General features: G+C 46.3%; 1 protein-coding gene across 2 annotated transcripts in view; it reads right to left on the bottom strand.

The window, feature by feature from the left end:
• EGFL8 (EGF like domain multiple 8) overlaps positions 1-21,495 on the bottom strand; it is a 38,903-nt gene extending 17,408 nt beyond the window's left edge. Inside the window, exons 1-2 of one of the 2 annotated variants that reach the window (XM_077286116.1) lie at positions 21,468-21,495; positions 449-504 (exon numbers count right to left, since the gene is read on the bottom strand). In XM_077286116.1, coding sequence (XP_077142231.1) covers positions 449-504; positions 21,468-21,480 — 69 coding nt within the window. In that variant the 5' untranslated portion in view covers positions 21,481-21,495. Of the gene's footprint in view, positions 1-448; positions 585-21,467 lie in introns of those variants that run through there. The other variant, XM_077286115.1, reaches the window with a different exon arrangement.
• Positions 21,496-22,676: the final 1,181 nt, after the last annotated feature.

Genomic DNA, 22,676 nt, shown 5'->3' with positions numbered 1-22,676 from the left:
GCTGTGTAAAAAAGCGAAAAATAATAAAAAATGCGACAAAAAAGAAAAGTATTGTAATATTGTTATAAGATTGTACAGAAGAAAAATAGCAAAAATGCCTGGTGTGAACATGGCCATGGGATAAGAGTCCACACCGTACCCCTGTGTACTCGTCCCGTATTATGGAGGTTTTCTACTCTACAAGAAACTATGGCGCGATCAAGACAAAAAAGGAGTATTAATGGCGAAAAAGAAACTAGGATACTGGCATTATAATCAATTAAGGCAAAAAAATGTCTAAAATTATACAAAGGAAATTTTAAAAAAATAATAAAATCCAAAAATGGGTAAGACTGAGATGTAGCAGAGCTGGGCTTTTACATAGGACTGCAGGAGAGTCCAGCTCTGCTACATCTGTAGTAACAGATAATGTCACGCGGGACGTATGTAGCGGTATGAATGCACTCACTGTGACCAGTGTGACTGTCCAGTCGCCGTCCGGGCTGAATAATCTCATGTTGTGCCCTGCAGAGAGGAGAGAGATTGTGAGAGAAGGAAGTGCACGCCCCTGAGTCACAATCATACTCGCCCCGTGGCGGAGACTCCCCTCGTCTGCTCACGACAGGCGCCCACTTCAGTGCCAGCTATGCCCCCTTCTCCGTCATTTCATAGAAAATAGTCCAGGTTCCCTCTAGAAGCACCTGGCAATGGTTCCTTCTGCTAATACGTAACTGCCCCCGCCCCCCAGTGATATCTGAATTACCCTAGGGGGTAAAAAGGGCCAAAAGTCACCCATCCGCCCTCGGTATGTAAAAGACTTGTGGCGTGTCCCTTTAAGAGAACTTTTTTATTTGCACATCTTCACACTGTGCAGAGTTGTATTACTCATCCTGTTACACTAATTACCTTCTGCCAAATTCATTCGCTTTCCCCATCAGTCACATAGACCATGGATAGAGCAGCAGGGCTATGTTCGGAGAGGGGATTGGGGACACAGGATCTGTGTTCTTGTGAGTAGGGGTCCTATCAGTGGTGCCCCCAACAATCCAACACTTGTTTCCTATCCTATAGATAACCAAAAAGTGTGTGCAGTGAAACCACATGAGGTACCTGACAAACCTACCATTGGCCGGTAGGAAATTTGGGTGCAGAAAATCTCAAAAGTCCTCAAAAACGTGGAGTTTTAGCTCAGTTTTTTTCCCCCAAAACACAGCAAAAAGACTCTGTTTGCCCACATCTCAATGGGCCTAAGTTTGTCCTCTATAAATCCAATAAGTTCCATCTTCTCTGTTAATAGATCTCTTTCATTTTACTCTCTGTCCATCCCAGACCACAACGACAACTTCTCCTGATAACTGCCAAGTTTACTATGAAGCCATGTTTGCTCAGTCATCCTTAGTCTCTAGAACAACACAAAGTGAGACCTCAACAGATCATCAGACCAGACCGCTTTAATCAATGTGGACCTGAGTCCAAATCCCTAAATTCAGATTCAAGAAACTGGGATAAGATCCCACGGACGTTCCATGCTAAGCATTACAATGCTGTGCTACCGTGGAAATCTGTAACCAGAATCATGGAGAAATGGATGCCTATTCTGTGTACAGACCGTTTGCAAACATGAAGAACGCAAATGTGGCTGAAGGAACAAGAATGAGGAGAGGCGAGTGTCAAAAATCCTAGCATGGAGATGTCCTGGTCGTGGCTCTACCTGCAGAGCTGGAGCTTCTGTTGGCTGTCATTGTCATACGGTTTTGCAGGCACTAATACAAGGTGACCACACTGCTGTAGAGTAGAAGAAGCTGCCATGTATAGTGGATATGGTGGAAACAGGACCATGTAGTAGGAAGGGCGACCCGAAGAGCAGTTTGTTGTGGAGTTGAGTCAGGCTTAAAGGGTGCAACCAAGTGCCACTTTATGCTTGATGGAGACTGAGATCATCCAAATGGAGTGACACTAGATTTAAGCCAACAAACCAGGTGTAAAGGGGAACAAACATCCCCCACGTGACCCACAGACAGGTGCCACACCTGTTATGTTGCCACGAGGTAAGATTGCCTGTCCTTTATCTCATTATCCTGGTTGGTGCTGCCCCCAGCACTTGGGGGCTCTCAGCAATATATGTGAAAATATAAACATTGTTCCTTAGTTTTCACCGTATGGTGGGCACCGCCATGGGCACCTTCCTCACCCCCTCCTGACACTATGACACTACTGGCTGGTTCACTTTGCCCTGTCTATAAACTCTACATGTCGGGGCAGCACCCGCTGTCCTGGAGTGATTAGAGTGTTGTGACGGGACCATACATTCCAGAAACTCGTCCATTTACAGTTTTGACTTCCAGTTTCCTGATGCTCCAGATGAGACTCGTGGCTCCTAATTCCACTTAATTTAGAAAGGAGCAACATCTGCCACCTGCATTCCCAGCGTTACCCAGTACAGCGGCAGAGTGGTGGTAGCAACTGGTTTTATGGTCCCAGCTATGTTATTGTGAACTATTCCAATTGGTTACTACAGCCAAAGCCCACCACAACCCAACTCTAGGGCATGCATTTGTTTACCGGGCGACTGGCATTGCCTTTTGTCCATGCTTGCACACTCTACTAGAAAGTTGGTGGGTCACCTGTAGTTAATTGAGACCCCCAAGACATCTGGCAGAACACAACAGGAAATCTAGATGTCAGAAAACAGTCAGTGCCAAAGCTCATGAGTGGTGGCAAAGGTGTATCTAGTAACCAAGGAGTCCAATAGCAAAATGAAAATGGTCCCCACTGCACCATTACAGGTGGTCAAGAGCATGAAAAGCTTGATTATTTTGGTTCAGTTCCCTAATACACAGGAGTAGTGCATAATGTAATGTCACAGTGTACAGAGATCATACACACAGTGATATCACAGTGCAGAGATAATACACAGTGATGTCACAGTACAGGGATAATACACACAGTGATGTCACAGTACAGGGATAATACACACAGTGATATCACAGTACAGGGATAATACACACAGTGACGTCACAGTACAAGAATAATACACACAGTGATGTCACAGTACAGGGATAATACACACAGTGATATCACAGTACAGAGATAATACACAAAGTGATGTCACAGTACAGGGATAATACACACAGTGACGTCACAGTACAGGGATAATACACACAGTGATGTCACAGTACAGGGATAATATGAGTCGCCCAGCCAGAGCAGTGGGGTACTTGGTACTGGGTCTGGTCTCAAGGGGAATGTCACTGTGGCTGCGTCCCGGTCCGTGGCCCTGGGTATCAACGTTAAAGGGGAACGGGCTATAAAGGGAAAATGTTTATGAGTCTGTCGTGACACCACATGTGGTGTTCGGTCAGTAGTTGGACAGACGCTGCATTGAAGGGGTCCCCCGGGGGATGTTGTGGCAGCACGGGTGTTACACTTCCCACAAGTGAAACGGGATCCCCAGGGGTCCTATGGTGTGTGGCCAAGATGATGGTATGTGCCGATGAATAAATGGAGGAGACAAGCTGTAAGTCTTTACCTGGTTTACTGCAGATGGTAGGCCACAGTCCAGGGCACCGGCAACAGGTACATTAGGAGTCCAAACAGTCCAGAAACAAGAGGAATCCCCTTAGCAGGTCAGGTTGGGGACCTTCCGCACTGCGCTTGCTGTGTCTGAGGTCCCTGATGCCACTAAGTGCTCCAAACAAGGTCCTAATTGTTTCCCCTGTCCTGGGACAGGTACCTGTATGGTAGGCCGCTTGAGCCATCCCTTCTGGGGGTCTCCGCACGGTGACTCCAGGCTCCAGGGTGCTGCTATACCACAGGTGCAAATGGGCAATGTCCGTGTAATCATATGCCCTCCGTCTGCTCTGTGTCTTAGAATTTCCACAAAAGCCTCGGGCTCCCGGTACCCGGTTTCTGCGCACTGACTCCTTGGAGGCCTACTCGTAGCCTCCTTGAGTCCTGTATCTCCTCTCTGCTCCCTTCCTGTGTCACGATCCATGTTTGGATCTGTGGCAGATCTGGTTTCCCTCAGATTAAAACCTTTTTTCCTTTCAGGTCATCTGGGGTTAATGCAGTTTTTCCCCTGGTGGCCGCTGGTGTAATTGCATTGCAGCTTGTTCTGCTGATGTGGGTGGTGACCACTCCCACCTTCCTTTAAAAGGTCACCTGGTGCATCAGCTGACTGTTGGTTATACAGGTCCTTTGGATACCAACCTTGCTGGAATAGGAGCTTGCTGAGTGCTGTTGTTCTACAGCTGAATATTCATTCCTGGTGCATTACTCTGCTGTGCAGTGAATTGCAGCAGAGAAAGCTAAGTGTGGTGTTATTGTTTCTTTGTCCCTTTGTTGTTTGTTACTTGGTAGTTTGTGCATTCACCTTTTGGTATTGTGTTCCCCTCACTCTCATATTGTTTATTCCTGTTTATTTGCTTTGTGGTGCTGTTTACACAGTTCACCCCCTGGGGTGGGGGTTGGGGGTTTAGTTCAGGGTTTAACAGGAGACAGGGACAGGTCAGTGACTTGGGCCTCCCTACCTTCAAGGGTACCCCCAAGTTAAGGAAAGACAGGGCTCCCCCTAGCCTGAGGGGCAGTTCAGGGGCCCAGATTCCTCATCTCCTGTTTTCCTATTTCTGCCCTGTGACATTCTGTCTGTCCTCGCTCACAGACTGTCTGTACCAACTCAAGTGACTGGTCTCCTGGGATCAACTGTCTAGCTCCTCCTCCAAACTAGGATCTTTATCCAGGGAAGCTGCCCTAAAACAGGGTTTAGAGCTCCCCCTCCTGGCCTGGATTTGGAAGGTGTTGTGTGTGTGATAACCTGCCAAAGGGAATCTCACTTGTCTCCAAACATAGCACTACCCTCCCCGAGAGGAAGGCAGCACTACTGTGGTACTCGAACTCCTGGGGTGCCACATTGCCCCCCTCCCCCCCTTAAATCCAGTACTCCTGGACTGGGAAAGGAAACATAAACAACAGGTTACATAAGACATTTTGCAAAACATTTGAAATACATCAAAACAGGTTGATAACTTTTCATCCCTTACGGGAGGCATGGTTCTTGAACGTTGCAATTAAATTTTATAAAAGTATATCTGGCCTTATACCAGGGTGTCCATGTTCATAAGTTTATTAGTACCGATGTGAGGGACCCGTCGTAAACTCCCAAAGTAGGTCTTGAGCGGGCTACACGGCGTATCCAGACCCGGTGTTCGCCACGCCAGACGGTTTTAGCTTCGGGTCTGCAGAAGCAAAGAAGGCTCTACCCATGCCAGCAAAGTGGGCAGAACCAGGGTGCACATTGAGGGTGCCAAACTATTTACAAAAACAGTTTTTGGGTAATCCACTGTCCATTACCTCAATGTCCATATAAACCTGTAACAAAATACATGCAAACATTTCAAACAGGTAACACAACATATTGACAGTCCCTGTAACGGGCTGGGATTTGACCCTTGGTGCTACGAGTAGACTTGCGTAATTCTTGTCTAACATGTTTGCTGTTGTGTACCCACTAGTGCATGTACTATTTGTAGGCCTGCGTTGTGTAGGTAAACTGAGTAATTGTCTGCGACTTCACCATAGGTCTGACAGTTTCACCAATAGCAGAGGGTGGATTTTCTGGTTCCACTGCTTTGGTGACATTTGCTACTTGAACCTGCTGGTGTAAAGTCTCTTCTGGTTCAGGATGGTTTGGAATCACATTTTGTTCTGGTATTTCCAGCTGGGGAAAATTCAAGACAGGTATCACTATGGCCTAATGTATTTGAGTCCAAGACTGGGGAAATCTCCAAGAACGGTGTGAATTCTCTTTTCTTCTTCTACCACGGGTTGAGTAGTTCCTGGATTTTCTTCTTTGTTCCTCAGTTTGTCAGGGCATATTTTGAGATGATCTCTGGATACTGCAGTTGAAGTTTCTCCTCCATCTTTACTTATAAGGCATACTTTCGTGTTGTCGAAGTTTGAGGGTAGGATAGTATATGGTTCTGCTTCCCACTGGTCGTCAAGTTTGTGCATTCTCCTTTTACGTTTTAGCACTTGTTCACCTGGTGACAAGGGAATTGCAGGGGCACGTTGGTTATAGTTTCTCTCTTGTCTTTTTGTGATAGACTTCTTTCAAAGCACTTTTGTACTTGGCAGTACTTTTGTTGTCTCTCAGTATCCCAATCTGCATCAGGTGAGGTATTTTATGGGGTTAGGACTCCCATGTCTAGATCAACTGGTAGTTTACTAGATCTTCCTCTCATCAGGTATGCTGGAGTGCAGTTGGTGGAATTCACTGGAATGTGGTTGTACAAATCTACCAAGTCTGGTAACTTTTCTAGCCATAAGTTTCTTTCATGTAAAGGCAAGGTCTTCAGTAAGTCAATCACTAATTGGTTCATCTTTTCACACATTCCGTTGGTTTGCGGGTGGTACGGTATTGTTCTGATCTTTTTGCATCCGTACAGGTTGCAGAATTCTTGAAACACTTCCGCTTCAAAGGCTGGTCCTTTTCAGTAAGTACCTTCTCAGGATATCCATATGGTCTACAGAAGTGCTGTTGGAAGGCTTTGGCTGCCGTCTTTGCTGTCTGGTCCTTGACAAGTACAACTACCAGGAATCTGGAGTAATGATCCACAACAGTCAAAGCGTAGACATAGCCTGAGTTGGAGTTAGCTTCACGTGGTCTAAGGCCACCAGTTCAAGTGGCTGTTTGGTGACTATGGGCTGTAGGGGAGCCCTCTGGCTGTCACGGTCCTTTCTGCGCAGGTTACATGGGCCACACTCCCGGCACCACTTTTCGATGGCTTTTCTCATGCCAATCCAGTAAAACCTTCCACGTAGCAGGATCTTCAACTTCTTCCATCCGAAGTGTCCTGCTCCATCATGGTATGCTTCCAAAACCTTTGGCGCATGTTGTCTTGAGACCACTATCTGCCAGACTAACTCATGAGTGCATGGGTCGATGTTTCTCCGGCACAGCTTACCCTCATAGATAAATAATTTGCCTTTCTCCTTCCACAGTTGTTGCGTCTCTTGTGGATCATCTGGACCAGGGTGTGAATCTGCTTGCTTCAGCAGCTCTTTCACCAGACGGACCGCGGGGTCCCTGTCCTGTGTCTCTGCCCATCCATGGTCGGGCAATGGGTTCAGTGTGGCTTCTTGCTTGTTACTGCGCCTGTTCCTCACATAATGAGAGTACTGAGTTGCTCCAGGGCGATGGAAAGCTGGTAACTCGACCTCTTCCAGTACCTCTGGATCCTCTTCCACCTCTGGTAAGTTGAGCATCCTGGATAACGCGTCGGCATTGGCATTCTTGTGCCCTGCACGGTATTTGATGGTGAATTCATAATTGGACAACCGGGCCATCCAACGATGCTCCAAGGCACCTAGTTTTGCCGTCTCCAGGTGAGTCAGCAGATTGTTGTCCATGTAAACTGTGAATCTTGCTGAGGTCAGGTAGTGCTTGAACCTCTCTGTTACCGCCCAGACGATGACGAGGAACTCCAGCTTAAAGGAACTATAATTTTCAGGTTCCTTTCTGTAGGGCGAAGCTTCCTGCTGGTGTAAGCAATTACCCTTTCCTTGCCTTTCTGTAATTGGGACAGTACTGCTCCCAATCCCACGTTGCTGGCATCTTTGTACAGCACAAACAGTTGGTCATTTTCAGGGTAGGCCAGTACCTCATCTCCTATGAGAGCCAACTTCAACCGAGTGAAGGATCCTTCCAGCCTGTCATTCCAGTCAAACGGGGTATTCTTACACTTGGTTTTCTTAGATTGACCCACTAACAGGTCTTGCAGTGGTGCGGCTATCTTGGTGAAGTCTTTAATAAATCTTCTGTAATAGCCTACCAACCCGAGGAACTGTCAGACTTCATGGATGTTACTGTTTTTCGGCCAGTTCTTGATCACGGTGATCTTGTCAGGGTCTGGTGCCACTCCTTCAGAGCTTACCACATGGCCCAGGTACTGCACTTTGGGTTTCAACAGGTGACATTTAGATGGTTTTACCTTCAAGCCAAAGTTGGACAAGGCTTCAAACACCTCGGCCAGGTGCTTCATGTGGTCCTCATAAGTCTTGGAGAAGACAATAACATCGTCCAGATACAACAAGACGGTTTTGAAGTTGTGCCTGAGACAACACTCCATCATTCTCTGAAATGTTCCTGGGGCATTGCACAGTCCAAACGGCATGTAATTAAATTCAGCGAGACCCATTGGTGTTGTGAAGGCCGTCTTCTCCTTATCTGCCTCTGCCACGGGAACCTGCCAGTACCCACTGGTGAGATCCAAGGTGGAAAAGAAGTTAGCAGATTTTAAGGCAGCTAATGACTCTTCTATTGTAGGCAACCGGTATGCATCCTTTGTGTAATGCAGTTTATTTGCCTATAATCTACACACATTCTCATGGTGCCGTCCTTTTTCCTGACGAGGACTAATGGAGCTGCCCAGGGGCTACAACTATCTCTGATTACCCCTGCCTCCTTCATCTCTCGCAACCTACTTTTGGCACACTGGTAATGAGCTGGAGGTACAGGCCGGTACCTCTCCTTAATGGGTGGATGACTTCCTGTGGGGATATGATGATGTACCCCTTTTACCTGCCCAAAATCTAGTGGGTGTTTACTGAATACCTGTTCATACTCATGGACCACAAGGTAAGCCCCTTGTTTCTGGTTTGAAGGTGTAGAGTCAGTGCCCACGTGTAATTTCTGACACCAAACTTCCATTTGTCCTGCAGAGCCATTGTCCTCCGCCTGGTTGGACGAGACCAAGGGTTCTGTTGCCTGAATCACATTATTATCAACAGTAAATAGTTTGGCAAGTGTGGCATATCTGGTTAGGTGGACCTCTTTGTCTCCACAGTTAAGGACACGTACTGGTACCCTCCCCTTGCGGACTTCAACACCCCTCTGGCTGTCAGGATTGTGGGCCTACTATCTAAATACACAGGTTCTACCAGGGCCTGGTAGTCTTTACCTCTGATACCTATTGCTGCCCGACACCATATTAACATTTCACTCCTGGGGGGTATTGCAATGGGGATTGGATCACTCACTGTGACTCTGCCAATTTCTCCACCAGACTGTCAGGACTCTGAACATTTTGATTACCTTTTGTGCATTACTGCCCTTTTCCAAGATGGCGTCTTTGGTCTCATGTGCACTGTGTCTTCCTGCTATATAACTCCACCCCAGCCTTTAGTCTGTGCTAGAGTATTCTGCCTTGCATCCAGCTCCTCATGACTCCCTGGCTTTGCACCTGCACCTGCTCCTGCGAACCTGTGTGGAGATCCTGCTACTCAGCTCTGAGTTTCTGCTGCATACATCGGTTTCCAGTAATCCTCCATCTGGCTGCTTGTGTTTGTTTCCATCTGCATTTGCTGGACATGTAAGCTGTTGCTGCTCTGCTTAAACCTGAGACTTTTACCCAGGCCTCCTTGGTTGTGCTAAGATATTATTTGAACTGCCTTATAAGCATATCTATCTGTGTTTGGACTACCAAGGACTTATTCGTGTCAAGTATCCTCAAGAATAATTGTGCTTCATAGACTTTTTTTGTGTGATTGCATTTTCCTCTGAAGTTTCCTATAGACTGCTAAGCTGCGTTTAATATTTACTCCAAGTGTTGTGGACTTGAGTTTCTCTCTGCACCTGTTTGAATCACCATGTGATAATATAGACTTTACCACTTATAAAACTGTGTCCTGTAGTTGTCTTGTTCCATGCAAAGAGTCTCCTGAGTTATCCCTTATAATCATTACAGGATACTCTAGCCTCAAAAGAGGAGACTGCTGGAACAATGACTGCAGAAAGCAGACTAGAGCAGGTGTTTTCCATAATTAGATCACTGCAGAAAGATGTGGAAGGTCTGCAAAAGAAGTTTGGAAGCTTTGAACACAATCAACAAGTGTTTGGACAAACTTTGCAGGACTTAAGCACCCGCATGGCAGCCCAGGAAAACAAACTTGCTGGCATAAAGTCCCAGTATGGACGGGCTTTTCAGGACATAAGCACGCAAATGGCTGCAAAAGCGACTTTACCATCTGGGCAACCGCCACCAGCTAGCCCACCTAAGTTGCCCCCATTCAGATTTAATGATGATCGCGACAAATTTCATGGCTTTGTGAATCAATGTATGCTATATTTTGATGTGCATGCTGACCGTTTTATCTAAGATGCTACAGTTATATGAAAAAGTCTGGGCACCCCTATTAATCTTAACCCCTTCACCCCCAAGGGTGGTTTGCACGTTAATGACCAGGCCAATTTTTACAATTCTGACCACTGTCCCTTTATGAGGTTATAACTCTGGAACGCTTCAACGGATCTTGGCGATTCTGACATTGTTTTCTCGTGACATATTGTACTTCATGATAGTGGTAAAATTTCTTCGATATAACTTGCGTTTATTTGTGAAAAAAACGGATATTTTGCAAAAATTTTGAAAATTTCGCAATTTTCCAACTTTGAATTTTTATGCCCTTAAATCACAGACATATGTCACGCAAAATACTTAATAAGTAACATTTCCCACATGTCTACTTTACATCAGCACAATTTTGGAACCAAATTTTTTTTTTGTTATTGAGTTATAAGGGTTAAAAATTGACCAGCAATTTCTCATTTTTACAACACCATTTTTTTTCAGGGACCACATCTCATTTGAAGTCATTTTGAGGGGTCTATATGACAGAAAATACCCAAGTGTGACACCATTCTAAAAACTGCACCCCTCAAGGTGCTCAAAACCACATTCAAGAAATTTATTAACCCTTCAGGTGTTTCACAGGAATTTTTGGAATGTTTGAAAAAAAGTTAAATGTTCATTTTTATTTACACAAAATTTATTTCAGCTCCAATTTGTTTTATTTTACCAAGGGTAACAGGAGAAAATGGACCCCAAAAGTTGTTGTACAATTTGTCCTGAGTACGCTAATACCCCATATGTGGGGGTAAACCACTGTTTGGGCGCATGGCAGAGCTCGGAAGGAAAGGAGTGCCATTTGACTTTTCAATGCAAAATTGACTGGAATTGACATGGGACGCCATGTTGCGTTTGGAGAGCCCCTGATGTGCATAAACATTAAAACCCCCCACAACTGACACCACTTTGGAAAGTAGACCCCTAAGGAACTTATCTAGATGTGTGGTGAGCACTTTGACCCAACAAGTGCTTCACAGAAGTTTATAATGCAGAGCCGTAAAAATAAAAAATCATATTTGTTCACAAAAATGATCTTTTCGCCCCCATTTTTTTATTTTCCCAAGGGTAAGAAAAGAAATTAGACCACAAAAATTGTTGTGCAATTTGTCCTGAGTATGACGATACCCCATATGTGGGGGTAAACCACTGTTTGGGCGCATAGCAGAGCTCGGAAGGGAAGGAGCGCTATTTTACTTTTCAATGCAAAATTGACTGGAATTAAGATGGGACGCCATGTTGTGTTTGGAGAGCCCCTGATGTGCCTAAACATTAAACCCCCCCACAAGTGACACCATTTTGGAAAGTAGACCCCCTAAGAAACTTATCTAGATGTGTTTTGAGAGCTTTGAACCCCCAAGTGTTTCACTACAGTTTATAACGCAGAGCCGTGAAAATAAAAATTCCTCTTTTTTTTCACAGAAATGATGTTTTAGCCCCCAGCTTTGTATTTTTACAAGGGTAGCATAATAAATTGGACCCCAAAAGTTGTTGTCCAATTTGTTCTGAGTACGCTGATACCCCATATGTGGGGGGGAACCACTGTTTGGGCACATGACAGAGCTCGGAAGGGAAGGAGCGCCATTTGGAATGCAGACTTAAATGGATTGGTCTGCAGGCGTCACGTTGCATTTGCAGAGCCCCTGATGTACCCAAACAGTAGAAACCCCCCACAAGTGACCCCAAATTGGAAACTAGACCTCCCAAGGAACTTATCTAGATGTGTTGTGAGAACTTTGAACCCCCAAGTGTTTCACTACAGTTTATAACGCAGAGCCGTGAAAATAAAAATTCCTCTTTTTTTTCACAGAAATGATTTTTTAGCCCCCAGCTTTGTATTTTTACAAGGGTAACATAATAAATTGGACCACCGAAGTTGTTGTCCAATTTGTCCTGAGTACGCTGATACCCCATATGTGGGGGGGAAGCACTGTTTGGGCGCATGACAGAGCTCGGAAGGGAAGGAGCGCCATTTGGAATGCAGACTTAAATGGATTGGTCTGCAGGCGTCACGTTGCATTTGCAGAGCCCCTGATGTACCCAAACAGTAGAAACCCCCCACAAGTGACCCCAAATTGGAAACTAGACCTCCCAAGGAACTTATCTAGATGTGTTGTGAGAACTTTGAACCCCCAAGTGTTTCACTACAGTTTATAACGCAGAGCCGTGAAAATAAAAAATCCTTTTTTTCCCACAAAACTTATTTTTTAGCCCCCAGTTTTGTATTTTCCCAAGGGTAACAGGAGAAATTGCACCCCAAAAGATGTTGTCCAATTTGTCCTGAGTACGCCGATACCCCATATGTTGGGGTAAACCCCTGTTTGGGTACACGGGAGAGCTCTGAAGGGAAGAAGCACTGTTTTACTTTTTCAACGCAGAATTGTCTGGAATGGAGATCGGATGCCATGTCCCGTTTGGAGAGCCCCTGATGTGCCTAAACAGTGGAAACCCCCCAATTATAACTGAAACCCTAATCCAAACACACACCTTACCCTAATCCAAACGGTAACCCTAACCACACCCCTAACCCTGACACACCCTTAACCCTAATCCCAACCCTATTCCCAACCGTAAATGTAATCCTAACTCTAACTTTAGCCCCAACCCTAACTGTAGCCTTAACCCTAGCCCTAACCCTAGCCCTAACCCTAGCCCTAACCCTAGCAATAACCCTAGCCCTAACCCTAGCCCTAGCCCTAACCCTAGCAATAACCCTAGCCCTAACCCTAGCAATAACCCTAGCCCTAACCCTAGCCCTAACCCTAACCCTAGCAATAACCCTAGCCCTAACCCTAACCCTAGCCCTAACCCTAGCCCTAACCCTAACCCTAGCCCTAACCCTAATGGGAAAATGGAAATAAATACATTATTTTTATTTTTTTATTTTTCCCTAACTAAGGGGGTGATGAAGGGGGGTTTGATTTACTTTTATAGCGGGTTATTTAGCGGATTTTTATGATTGGCAGCCGTCACACACTGAAAGACGCTTTTTATTGCAAAAAATATTTTTTGCGTTACCACATTTTGAAAGCTATAATTTTTCCATATTTGAGTCCACAGAGTCATGTGAGGTCTTGTTTTTTGCGGGACAAGTTGACGTTTTTCTTGGTAACATTTTCGGGCACATGACATTTTTTGATCGCTTTTTATTCCGATTTTTGTGAGGCAGAATGATCAAAAAACAGCTATTCATGAATTTCTTTTGGGGGAGGCGTTTATACCATTCCGCGTTTGGTAAAATTGATAAAGCAGTTTTATTCTTCGGGTCAGTACGATTACAGCGATACCTCATTTATATCATTTTTTTATGTTTTGGCGCTTTTATACGATAAAAGCTATTTATAGAAAAAATAATTATTTTGGTATCGCTTTATTCTCAGGACTATAACTTTTTTATTTTTTTGCTGATGATGCTGTATGGTGGCTCGTTTTTTGCGGGACAAGATGACGTTTTCAGCGGTACCATGGTTATTTATATCTGTCTTTTTGATCGCGTGTTATTCCACTTTTTGTTCGGCGGTATGGTAATAAAGCGTTGTTGTTTGCCTCGTTTTTTTTTCTCACGGTGTTTACTGAGAGGGGTTAACTAGTGGGACAGTTTTATAGGTTGGGTCGTTACGGACGCGGCGATACTAAATATGCGTACTTTTATTGTTTTTTTTTTTTTTTATTTAGATAAAGAAATGTATTTATGGGAATAATATATTTTTTTTTCTTTATTTAGGAATTTATTTTTTATTTATTTTTTTACACATGTGGAAAAAAAATTTTTAAACTTTTTTACTTTGTCCCAGGGGGGGACATTACAGATCGGTGATCTGACAGTGTGCACAGCACTCTGTCAGATCGGCGATCTGCTGTGCAGGGCTGCAGGCTTACCAGCGCCTGCTCTGAGCAGGCACTCGGTAAGCCACCTCCCTCCCTGCAGGACCCGGATTCCGTGGCCATCTTGGATCCGGGACCTGCGGCGAGGAGGGAGGTAGGAGACCCTCGGAGCAACGCGATCACATCGCGTTGCTGCGGGGGTCTCAGGGAAGCCCGCAGGGAGCCCCCTCCCTGCGCGATGCTTCCCTATACCGCCGGTGTGCCGGGGGTTAATGTGCCGGGGGCGGTCCGTGACTGCTCCAGGCACATAGTGCCGGATGTCAGCTGAGATATGCAGCTGACACCCAGCCGCGATCGGCCGCGCTCCCCCCATGAGCGCGGCCGATCGCGTATGACGTACTATCCCGTCAGTGGTCATACGGGCCCACCCCACCTCGACGGGATAGTACGTCAGATGTCAGAAAGGGGTTAAGCTTAATGTTTTATAAAAAATTGTTTTTTTTGCAACAGCTATTTCAGTTTCATATATCTAATAAGTGTTGGACACAGTAATGTTTCTACCTTGAAATGAGGATTATTGTACTAACAGAAAATGTGCAATCATTCAAACAAAATTTGACAGGTGCATAAGTATGGGCACCTCACCAGAAAAGTGACATTAATATTTAGTAGATCCTCCTTTTGCAAAAATAACAGCCTCTAGTCGCTTCCTGTAGCTTTTAATGAGTTCCTGGATCCTGGATGAAGGTATTTTTGACCATTCCTCTTTACAAAACAATTCCAGTTTAGTTAAGTTTGATGGTCGCCGATCATGGACAGCCCTCTTCAAATGATCCCACAGATGTTCAATGATATTCAGGTCTGGGGACTGGGATGGCCATTCCAGAACAGTGTAATTGTTCCTCTGCATGAATGCCTGAGTAGATTTGGAGCGGTGTTTTGGATCATTGTCTTGCTGAAAGATCCATCCCCTGCGTAACTTCAACTTTGTCACTGATTCATGAACATTATTGTCATGAATCTGCTGATACTGAGAGGAATCCATGCATCCCTCAACTTTAACAAGATTCCCGGTGCCGGCATTGGCCACACAGCCCCAAAGCATGATGGAACCTCCACCAAATTTTACTGTGGGTAGCAAGTGTTTTTCTTGGAATGCTGTGTTTTTTGGCCGCCATGCATAGCGCCTTTTTGTATGACCAAATAACTCAATCTTGGTTTCATCAGTCCACAGGACCTTCTTCCAAAAAGAAATTGGCTTCTCCAAATGTGCTTTTGCATACCTCAGCCGACTCCGTTTGTGGCGTGCTTGCAGAAACGGCTTCTTTTGCATCACTCTCCCATACAGCTTCTCCTTGTGCAAAGTGCGTTGTATAGTTGACCGATGCACAGTGACACCATCTGCAGCAAGTTGATGCTGCAGCTCTCTGGAGGTGGTCTGAGGATTGTCCTTGACTGATCTCACCATTCTTCTTCTCTGCCTTTCTGATGTTTTTCTTGGCCTGCCACTTCTGGCCTTAACAAGAACTGTACCTGTGTTCTTCCATTTCCTTACTATGTTCCTCACAGAGGAAATTGACAGGTTAAATCTCTGAGACAGCTTTTTGTATCCTTCCCCTGAACAACTATGTTGAATAATCTTTGTTTTCAGATCATTTGACAGTTGTTTTGAGGAGCCCATGATGTCACTCTTCAGAGGAGATTCAAACAGGAGAACAACTTGCAAGTGGCCACTTTAAGTAGCTTTTCTCATGATTGCATACACCTGCCTATGACGTTCAAAGCTCAATGAGGTTACAAAACAAAAAAAAAGTGCTTTAGTAAGTCAGTAAAAAGTAGGTAGGAGTATTTAAAACAAGAAAATGATAAGGGTGCCCATACTTATGCACCTGTCAAATTTTGTTTGAATGCAGATTGCACATTTTCTGTTAGTACAATAAACCTCATTTCATGGCAGAAACATTACTGTTTCCAAGTTATTAGATATATGAAACTGAAATAGCTGTTGCAAAAAATCAATTTTTATAAAACATTAAGCTTAAGATTAATAGGGGTGCCCAAACTTTTTCATATAACTGTATGTTAGCCATCTCCAAGATGATTGGTTGGAATTACTGCCGTTAGCCGAATTTTCATACAACAATTCTCAGAGCGCCTCCACTAAGTTCACTCCTTTCTTTGCCAATCTGGGTTATCATCCATGTATCTTACCTAGGTCTCCGATTAATTCTCCGGTTCCAGCAGTTAAGGAAAGGCTGACTGCGATGAGGCAAAATCTGGAGGTTCTGAAGGAATCCCTGACCACGGCTCAAGAACGTTATAAGAGATCGGCTGATAGATTCCGTAAACCTGCACCCATGTTCAAGGTAGGAGATTCCGTGTGGTTATCAACTAAGAATCTGAAGTTAAACGTTCCATCACAAAAACTTGGACAGAAATTCATTGGCCCTTTCAAGATCAACGGTATTGTGAGCTCTGTGGCCTGCCGTCTGAAGCTCCCTAGGACTATGAAGATACACCCAGTATTTCATGTATCTTTACTAAAGCCTGTATCTCCTAATAGCTTCCAGGGACGTGTTGTGCCACCTCCACAGCCTGTGGTGATTGATGGGCAAGAACAATTTGTGGTGGAGGAAATTATTGATTCCATTTTGATTACCTTTTGTGCATTACTGCCCTTTTCCAAGATGGCGTCTTTGGTCTCATGTGCACTGTGTCTTCCTGCTATATAACTCCACCCCAGCCTTTAGTCTGTGCTAGAGTATTCTGCCTTGCATCCAGCTCCTCATGACTCCCTGGCTTTGCACCTGCACCTGCGTGGAGATCCTACTACTCAGCTCTGAGTTTCTGCTGCATACATCGGTTTCCAGTAATCCTCCATCTGGCTGCTTGTGTTTGTTTCCATCTGCATTTGCTGGACATGTAAGCTGTTGCTGCTCTGCTTAAACCTGAGACTTTTACCCAGGCCTCCCTGGTTGTGCTAAGATATTATTTGAACTGCCTTATAAGCATATCTATCTGTGTTTGGACTACCAAGGACTTATTCGTGTCAAGTATCCTCAAGAATAATTGTGCTTCATAGACTTTTTTTGTGTGATTGCATTTTCCTCTGAAGTTTCCTATAGACTGCTAAGCTGCGTTTAATATTTACTCCAAGTGTTGTGGACTTGAGTGTTATGACCCCAATGGCGAGGGTCTCAGAGGAACAAGTAAGTCTGCGACGTACAAAAATCCAGCAAGGTTAGGATACAGATTAAGTACAAGCTGGACAAAAATGCAAACAAAAACAAATAGCAAAAAGCAAGAAAGCAGACTTAGCTTGATTTAGCAGGAACCAGGATCAGTAGCCAAGAGCACAACAGATTAGCTCTGATTACAACGTTGCCAGGCATTGAACTGAAGGTCCAGGGAGCTTATATAGCAACACCCCTGACCTAACGACCCAGGTGAGCATACAAGGGATGGCAGACATTCCCAGAGTCAAATCACTAGTAACCACTAGAGGGAGCCAAAAAGATAAATTCACAACACTTGAGTTTCTCTCTGCACCTGTTTGAATCACCGTGTGATAATATAGACTTTACCACTTATAAAACTGTGTCCTGTAGTTGTCTTGTTCCATGCAAAGAGTCTCCTGAGTTATCCCTTATAATCATTACACAGACAGTTCTACCTGCTGTCTCTGCACCAGGGCTCTGATTTCTTTTTGCAGGACTCTCTGCTCGCTGGAACCAGCAGTTTCAGCCACCTGTTGTAATAAGACAATAACCTTGGCAAGATAATTTTCAATAACATTAGTACCAATGGTCATCATGGGGTTACATTCACGTCAGTCAATATCAACAATCACCATTCCTTTGGCCTTTAATTCCACCCGCCCCACTCCAATGGTGACCTCCTTGTATCCCACCTGTGGCAAAGGCTGTCGATTACTGGCTACTATTGCTAGATCACAATCTGGACCACGGGTAATGTCTGTGTCAGCCCAATAACGTTTATAAAGGATGTAAGGCATAGTTGTAACCTGAACGGGTGTCCAACAAAGCATTCATCTGGATGCCGTCGATCACAATGGGGAGAACTGGTCATCCTCCGACGTACTTGGCTCGCCAGTTGTGTGGGCCTGGTCGTCCTATTCCTGGGGGTCGGCCCTCTGCCCCAGGGGTCAATCGTTTAAATGTTAGTACCTTGCAAGGTGTCCTGCCTGGTTGCAGCAGCGGCAGATGGGTCATCCATCCTGGTGATAGTGGAATTCGTCTCTCCCTCTGGTTGGCGGGATCCTCTTCTGTCGTCGCCAGGGGATGTCCTCCGGTCTGGAAGCCAGCTTGATCTTCTGAGGGGATTTCTATAGAGACTGTATGGTCCGGGCTAATGCAGCAACACTTTTGGTCAGCTCTTGCACCTGGAGGTGTAGTCCTGTGGAAGAATCATCTAGGACCTGCACATTGGCCTCAACAGGGACCTGTGGATATGATGCCACCTCCTGGTGGTACATAAGGGCTGGACGCTTAGGGGGCACTGTCCAGCACCCGGATGGCTCTGTCCTTAAATTGTGCAAAGTCCAGGAAAGGGTTTTGCAAGGCCAGGATGCGTAGCGGAGTCCTGTGAGTGCTGGACAGGAGTCCCTCAATGAACTGCTCTTTTAAGAGTCTATCTCCACCCTGTATGCTGCTAGGGTAAACCTGTTTGACGGCCCGGAGTGCCTCTTGCAAATTAAGGGCATAGTCCCGTATGCTGTCTTGTGTTCTCTGCCTACACCCGAAGAACTTCATTTTTATTTCTGCAGCGGTGCGGGTGTCAAAGGTGACTTTGAGTTTAGCAAAGATCTGCTGCACAGTCCTTTTTTCCACATCTGACCAGGATCTTACCTCTCTTAGGGCTGCACCAATCAGTTGGCCAGTTAAGATGTTAATTTTCTGATGCTCTGTCAGAGGATAAACTTCAAATAGGCTGCAGAGCCTTTCCTTAAAGTCATTTAATGTATGGGACTCTCCGGAATACTGTGGAAGCCAAGCCGCTCCAGGTATATACGGCATGGAGAGAGGCATGATGGGCGTTGTAGCTGCGGTGGGGTACGGCCGGCTTGTTGGAGCTGAGGGCATTGCAGGGCCTGGTAGCTGTATAGTGCCTGTGGCTGCGTCCACCGCGGGGCCTGGGGGCATCACTGGGCCTGCGGGTGCGTCCGCTGCGGGACCTGGGGGTACTATGGGGTCTGCAGCTGCGACCGCCGCCAATCCTCCCGAATCAGACCTGGCTCTTCCCCCTTGCTAACCTGGTAAAAGCCGGGGTCTTCTCTCCGGAGTCTGCAGCAGTTCCTACGGTGCTCCGTCCAGCACTTTGCGGTGCCCTCTCTTCTGGCTTCTCTGTACAGCGTCTTCACTTCCGGTGTTCCTCTGGCAGCGCGGCACCCGTTTCTCCTGCTTCGCGCTCTTTTCGGCCAGCTCCGCCCACGAAGGTACGTCTCCACGCGGCGCGGCAATGGCGGTTTTCAAACAAACTGTCACAATCTCTGGCACACAGCACCTGGCGATGCCAGGGCATGAAATCCTGTTCGTGACGCCAAAGTTGAGTCGCCCAGCCAGAGCAGTGAGGTACTCGGTACTGGGTCCGGTCTCAAGGTGGATGTCACGGTTGCTGAAACCTGGTCTGTGGCCCTGGGGATCAACGTTAAAGGGGAGCGGTCTTTAAAGGGGAAAATGTTTATGAGTCTGTCGTTACACCACCTGTGGTGTTCAGTCAGTAGTGGGACCCACTCTGCATTGAAGGGGTCCCCTGAGGATGTTGTGGCAGCACAGGTGTTACACTTCCCACAAGTGAAGCGGGGTCCCCAGGGGTCCTATGGTGTGTTGCCAAGATGATGGTATGTGCCGATGAATAAATGGAGGAAGCAAGCTGTAAGTCTTTACCTGGTTTACTGCAGATGGTAGGCCACAGTCCAGGGCACCGGCAACAGGTACATTAGGAGTCCAGGCAGTCCAGAAACAGGTGGAATCCCCTTAGCAGGTCAGGTTGGGGGCCTTCCACTCTGCGCTTGCTGTGTCTGAGGTCCCTGCTGCCACTAAGTGCTCCAAAGAAGGTCCTAGTTGTTTCCCCTGTCCTGGGACAGGTACCTGTATGGTAGGCAGCTTGAGCCATCCCTTCTGGGGGTCTCAGCACGGTGACTCCAGGTTCCAGGGTGCTGCTGTACCACAGGTGCAAATGGGCAATGTCGGTGTAATTCTATGCCCTCCAGTTCTGCTCTGTGTCATAGAAATTCCACAAAAGCCTCGGGCTCCCGGTACCAGGTTTCTGCGCACTGACTCCTTGGAGGCCTACTCGCAGCCTCCTTGAGTCCTGTATCTCCTCTCTGCTCCCTTCCTGTTTGTCCTCGCTCACAGACTGTCTGTACTCGCTCACAGACTGCCTGTACCAACTCAACTGACTGGTCTCCTGGTACCAACTGTCTAGCTCCTCTTCCAAAGCAGGATCTTTATCCAGGGAAGCTGCCCTAAAACAGGGTTTTGATCTCCCCCTCCTGGCCTGGATTTGGAAGGAGTTGTGTGTGTGATAACCTGCCAAAGGGAATCTCACTTGTCTCCAGACATAGCACTACCCTCCCCGACAGGATGGCAGCACTACTGTAGTACCCGAACTCCTGGGGTGCCACATTGAATAATACACACAGTGATGTCACAGTACAGGGATAATACACACAGTGATGTCACAGTACAGGGATAATACGCACAGTGATGTCTTAGTACAGAGATCATACATGCAGTGAGATCACAGTGCAAGTGTCACGCCGCCTAATACTTACCTCTCCGGCCGGCGCGCACCCGACGCTGCTCTTCACTCTCCTCCGTCCGGGTTCACTGGCACTCATCGCTTCAGCGGGGCGCGCATGCGCAGATGCGCTCCTTTCACCGCTGGGGCTTCTTGGAGTTCGTGACCCGATGGCTCCGCCCCAATATGGCGGCGCCCATCGGGTATTTCTTCCCTGCGTCTACTCAGGTAAGACGCCTTAGTATCTATTGGTGTCGCTGGCTTCCTTGCTGGCGCTTCTTTAGGTTCTTCTGGCTCTGTTTCCTTCGCTGTGACTCTGCCTTCTTCCATTCTTATTGTCTCTGCCACTCTTTTCAGCTCCATGTTTCCTGCCGTTCCTGCCAGCCCTGTGTCTCTGCCGTTCCTGCCTGCCCTGTGTCACAGCCATTCTTGCCTGCCCTGTGTCACTGCCATTCCGGTCAGCCCTGTGTTTTCTGCCGTTCCTGCCTGCCCTGTGTCACTGCAATTCCTGCCTGCCCTGTGTTCTTTGCCGTTCCTGCCTGCCCTGTGTTCTTTGCCATTCCTGCCTGCCCTGTGTTCTCTGCCGTTCCTGCCAGTCCTGTGTCACTGCCGTCCCTGCCAGGCCTGTGTCTCTGCCACTCCGGCCAGTCCTGTGTCTCTGCCGTTCCTGTCTGCCCTGTGTCTCTGCTGTCTCTGCCACCTCGGTGGTCCTGTCTTTACCTCCTCCTCTCATCTCCTTTGGCCTAGCCCTTAGTCACCCCTTTGGCTCCGGCGGTTGCAGTTTCATCCTCCTTGGGCCTGTTCCAAACACTTCCTGTACAGGGGGTGGCTCCATCTGGTCCGCTCGTCCTTGGAGGCTCTGAAGCCGCGACCCAGAGGGTCCACTTCTTGGGTTTTCTCCTCCAAATCCTGATAGCAAGGATAAAATACACTGTGATGTTACAGTACAGGGATAATACACACAGTGATGTCACAGTACAGGGATAATACACACAGTGATGTCACAGTACAGGGATAATACACAGTGATGTCACTCTACAGGAATAATACACACAGTGATGTCACAGTACAGGGATAATACACACAGTGATGTCACAGTACAGGGATGATACACACAGTGGTGTCACAGTACAGGGATAATACACACAGTGATGTCAGAGTACAGGGATAATACACACAGTGACGTCACAGTACAGGGATAATACACACAGTGATGTCACAGTACAGAGAGAATACACAGAGTGATGTCACTGTACAGAGATAATACACACAGTGATGTCACAGTACAGGGATAATACACACAGTAATGTCACACTACAGGAATAATACACACAGTGATGTCGCAGTACAGGGATAATACACACAGTGTTGTCACAGTACAGGGATAATACACAGTGATGTCACACTACAGGAATAATACACACAGTGATGTCACAGTACAAGGATAATACACAGTGATGTCACAGTACAGGGATAATACAAACAGTGATGTCACAGTACAGGGATAATACACAGAGTGATGTAACAGTACAGGGATAATACATACAGTGATGTCACAGTATGGGGATAATACACACAGTGACGTCACAGTACAGGGATAATACACACACAGTGATGTCACAGTACAGGGATAATACATACAGTGATGTCACAGTACAGGGATAATACACACAGTGACATCACAGTACAGGGATAATACACACAGTGATGTCACAGTACAGGGATAATACACACAGTGATGTCACAGTACAGGGATAACACACACAGTGATGTCACAGTACAGGGGTAATACACACAGTGATGTCACAGTACAGGGATAATACACACAGTGATATCACAGTACAGGGATAATACACACAGTGATGTCACAGTACAGAGATAATACACACAGTGACGTCACAGTACAGGGATAATACACACAGTGATGTC

This window comes from Ranitomeya variabilis, chromosome 2, assembly GCF_051348905.1.
Source record: "Ranitomeya variabilis isolate aRanVar5 chromosome 2, aRanVar5.hap1, whole genome shotgun sequence".
In the NCBI taxonomy this organism is placed as follows: Eukaryota; Metazoa; Chordata; class Amphibia; order Anura; family Dendrobatidae; genus Ranitomeya; species Ranitomeya variabilis.
This window is presented reverse-complemented; position numbering and strand designations above follow the sequence as displayed.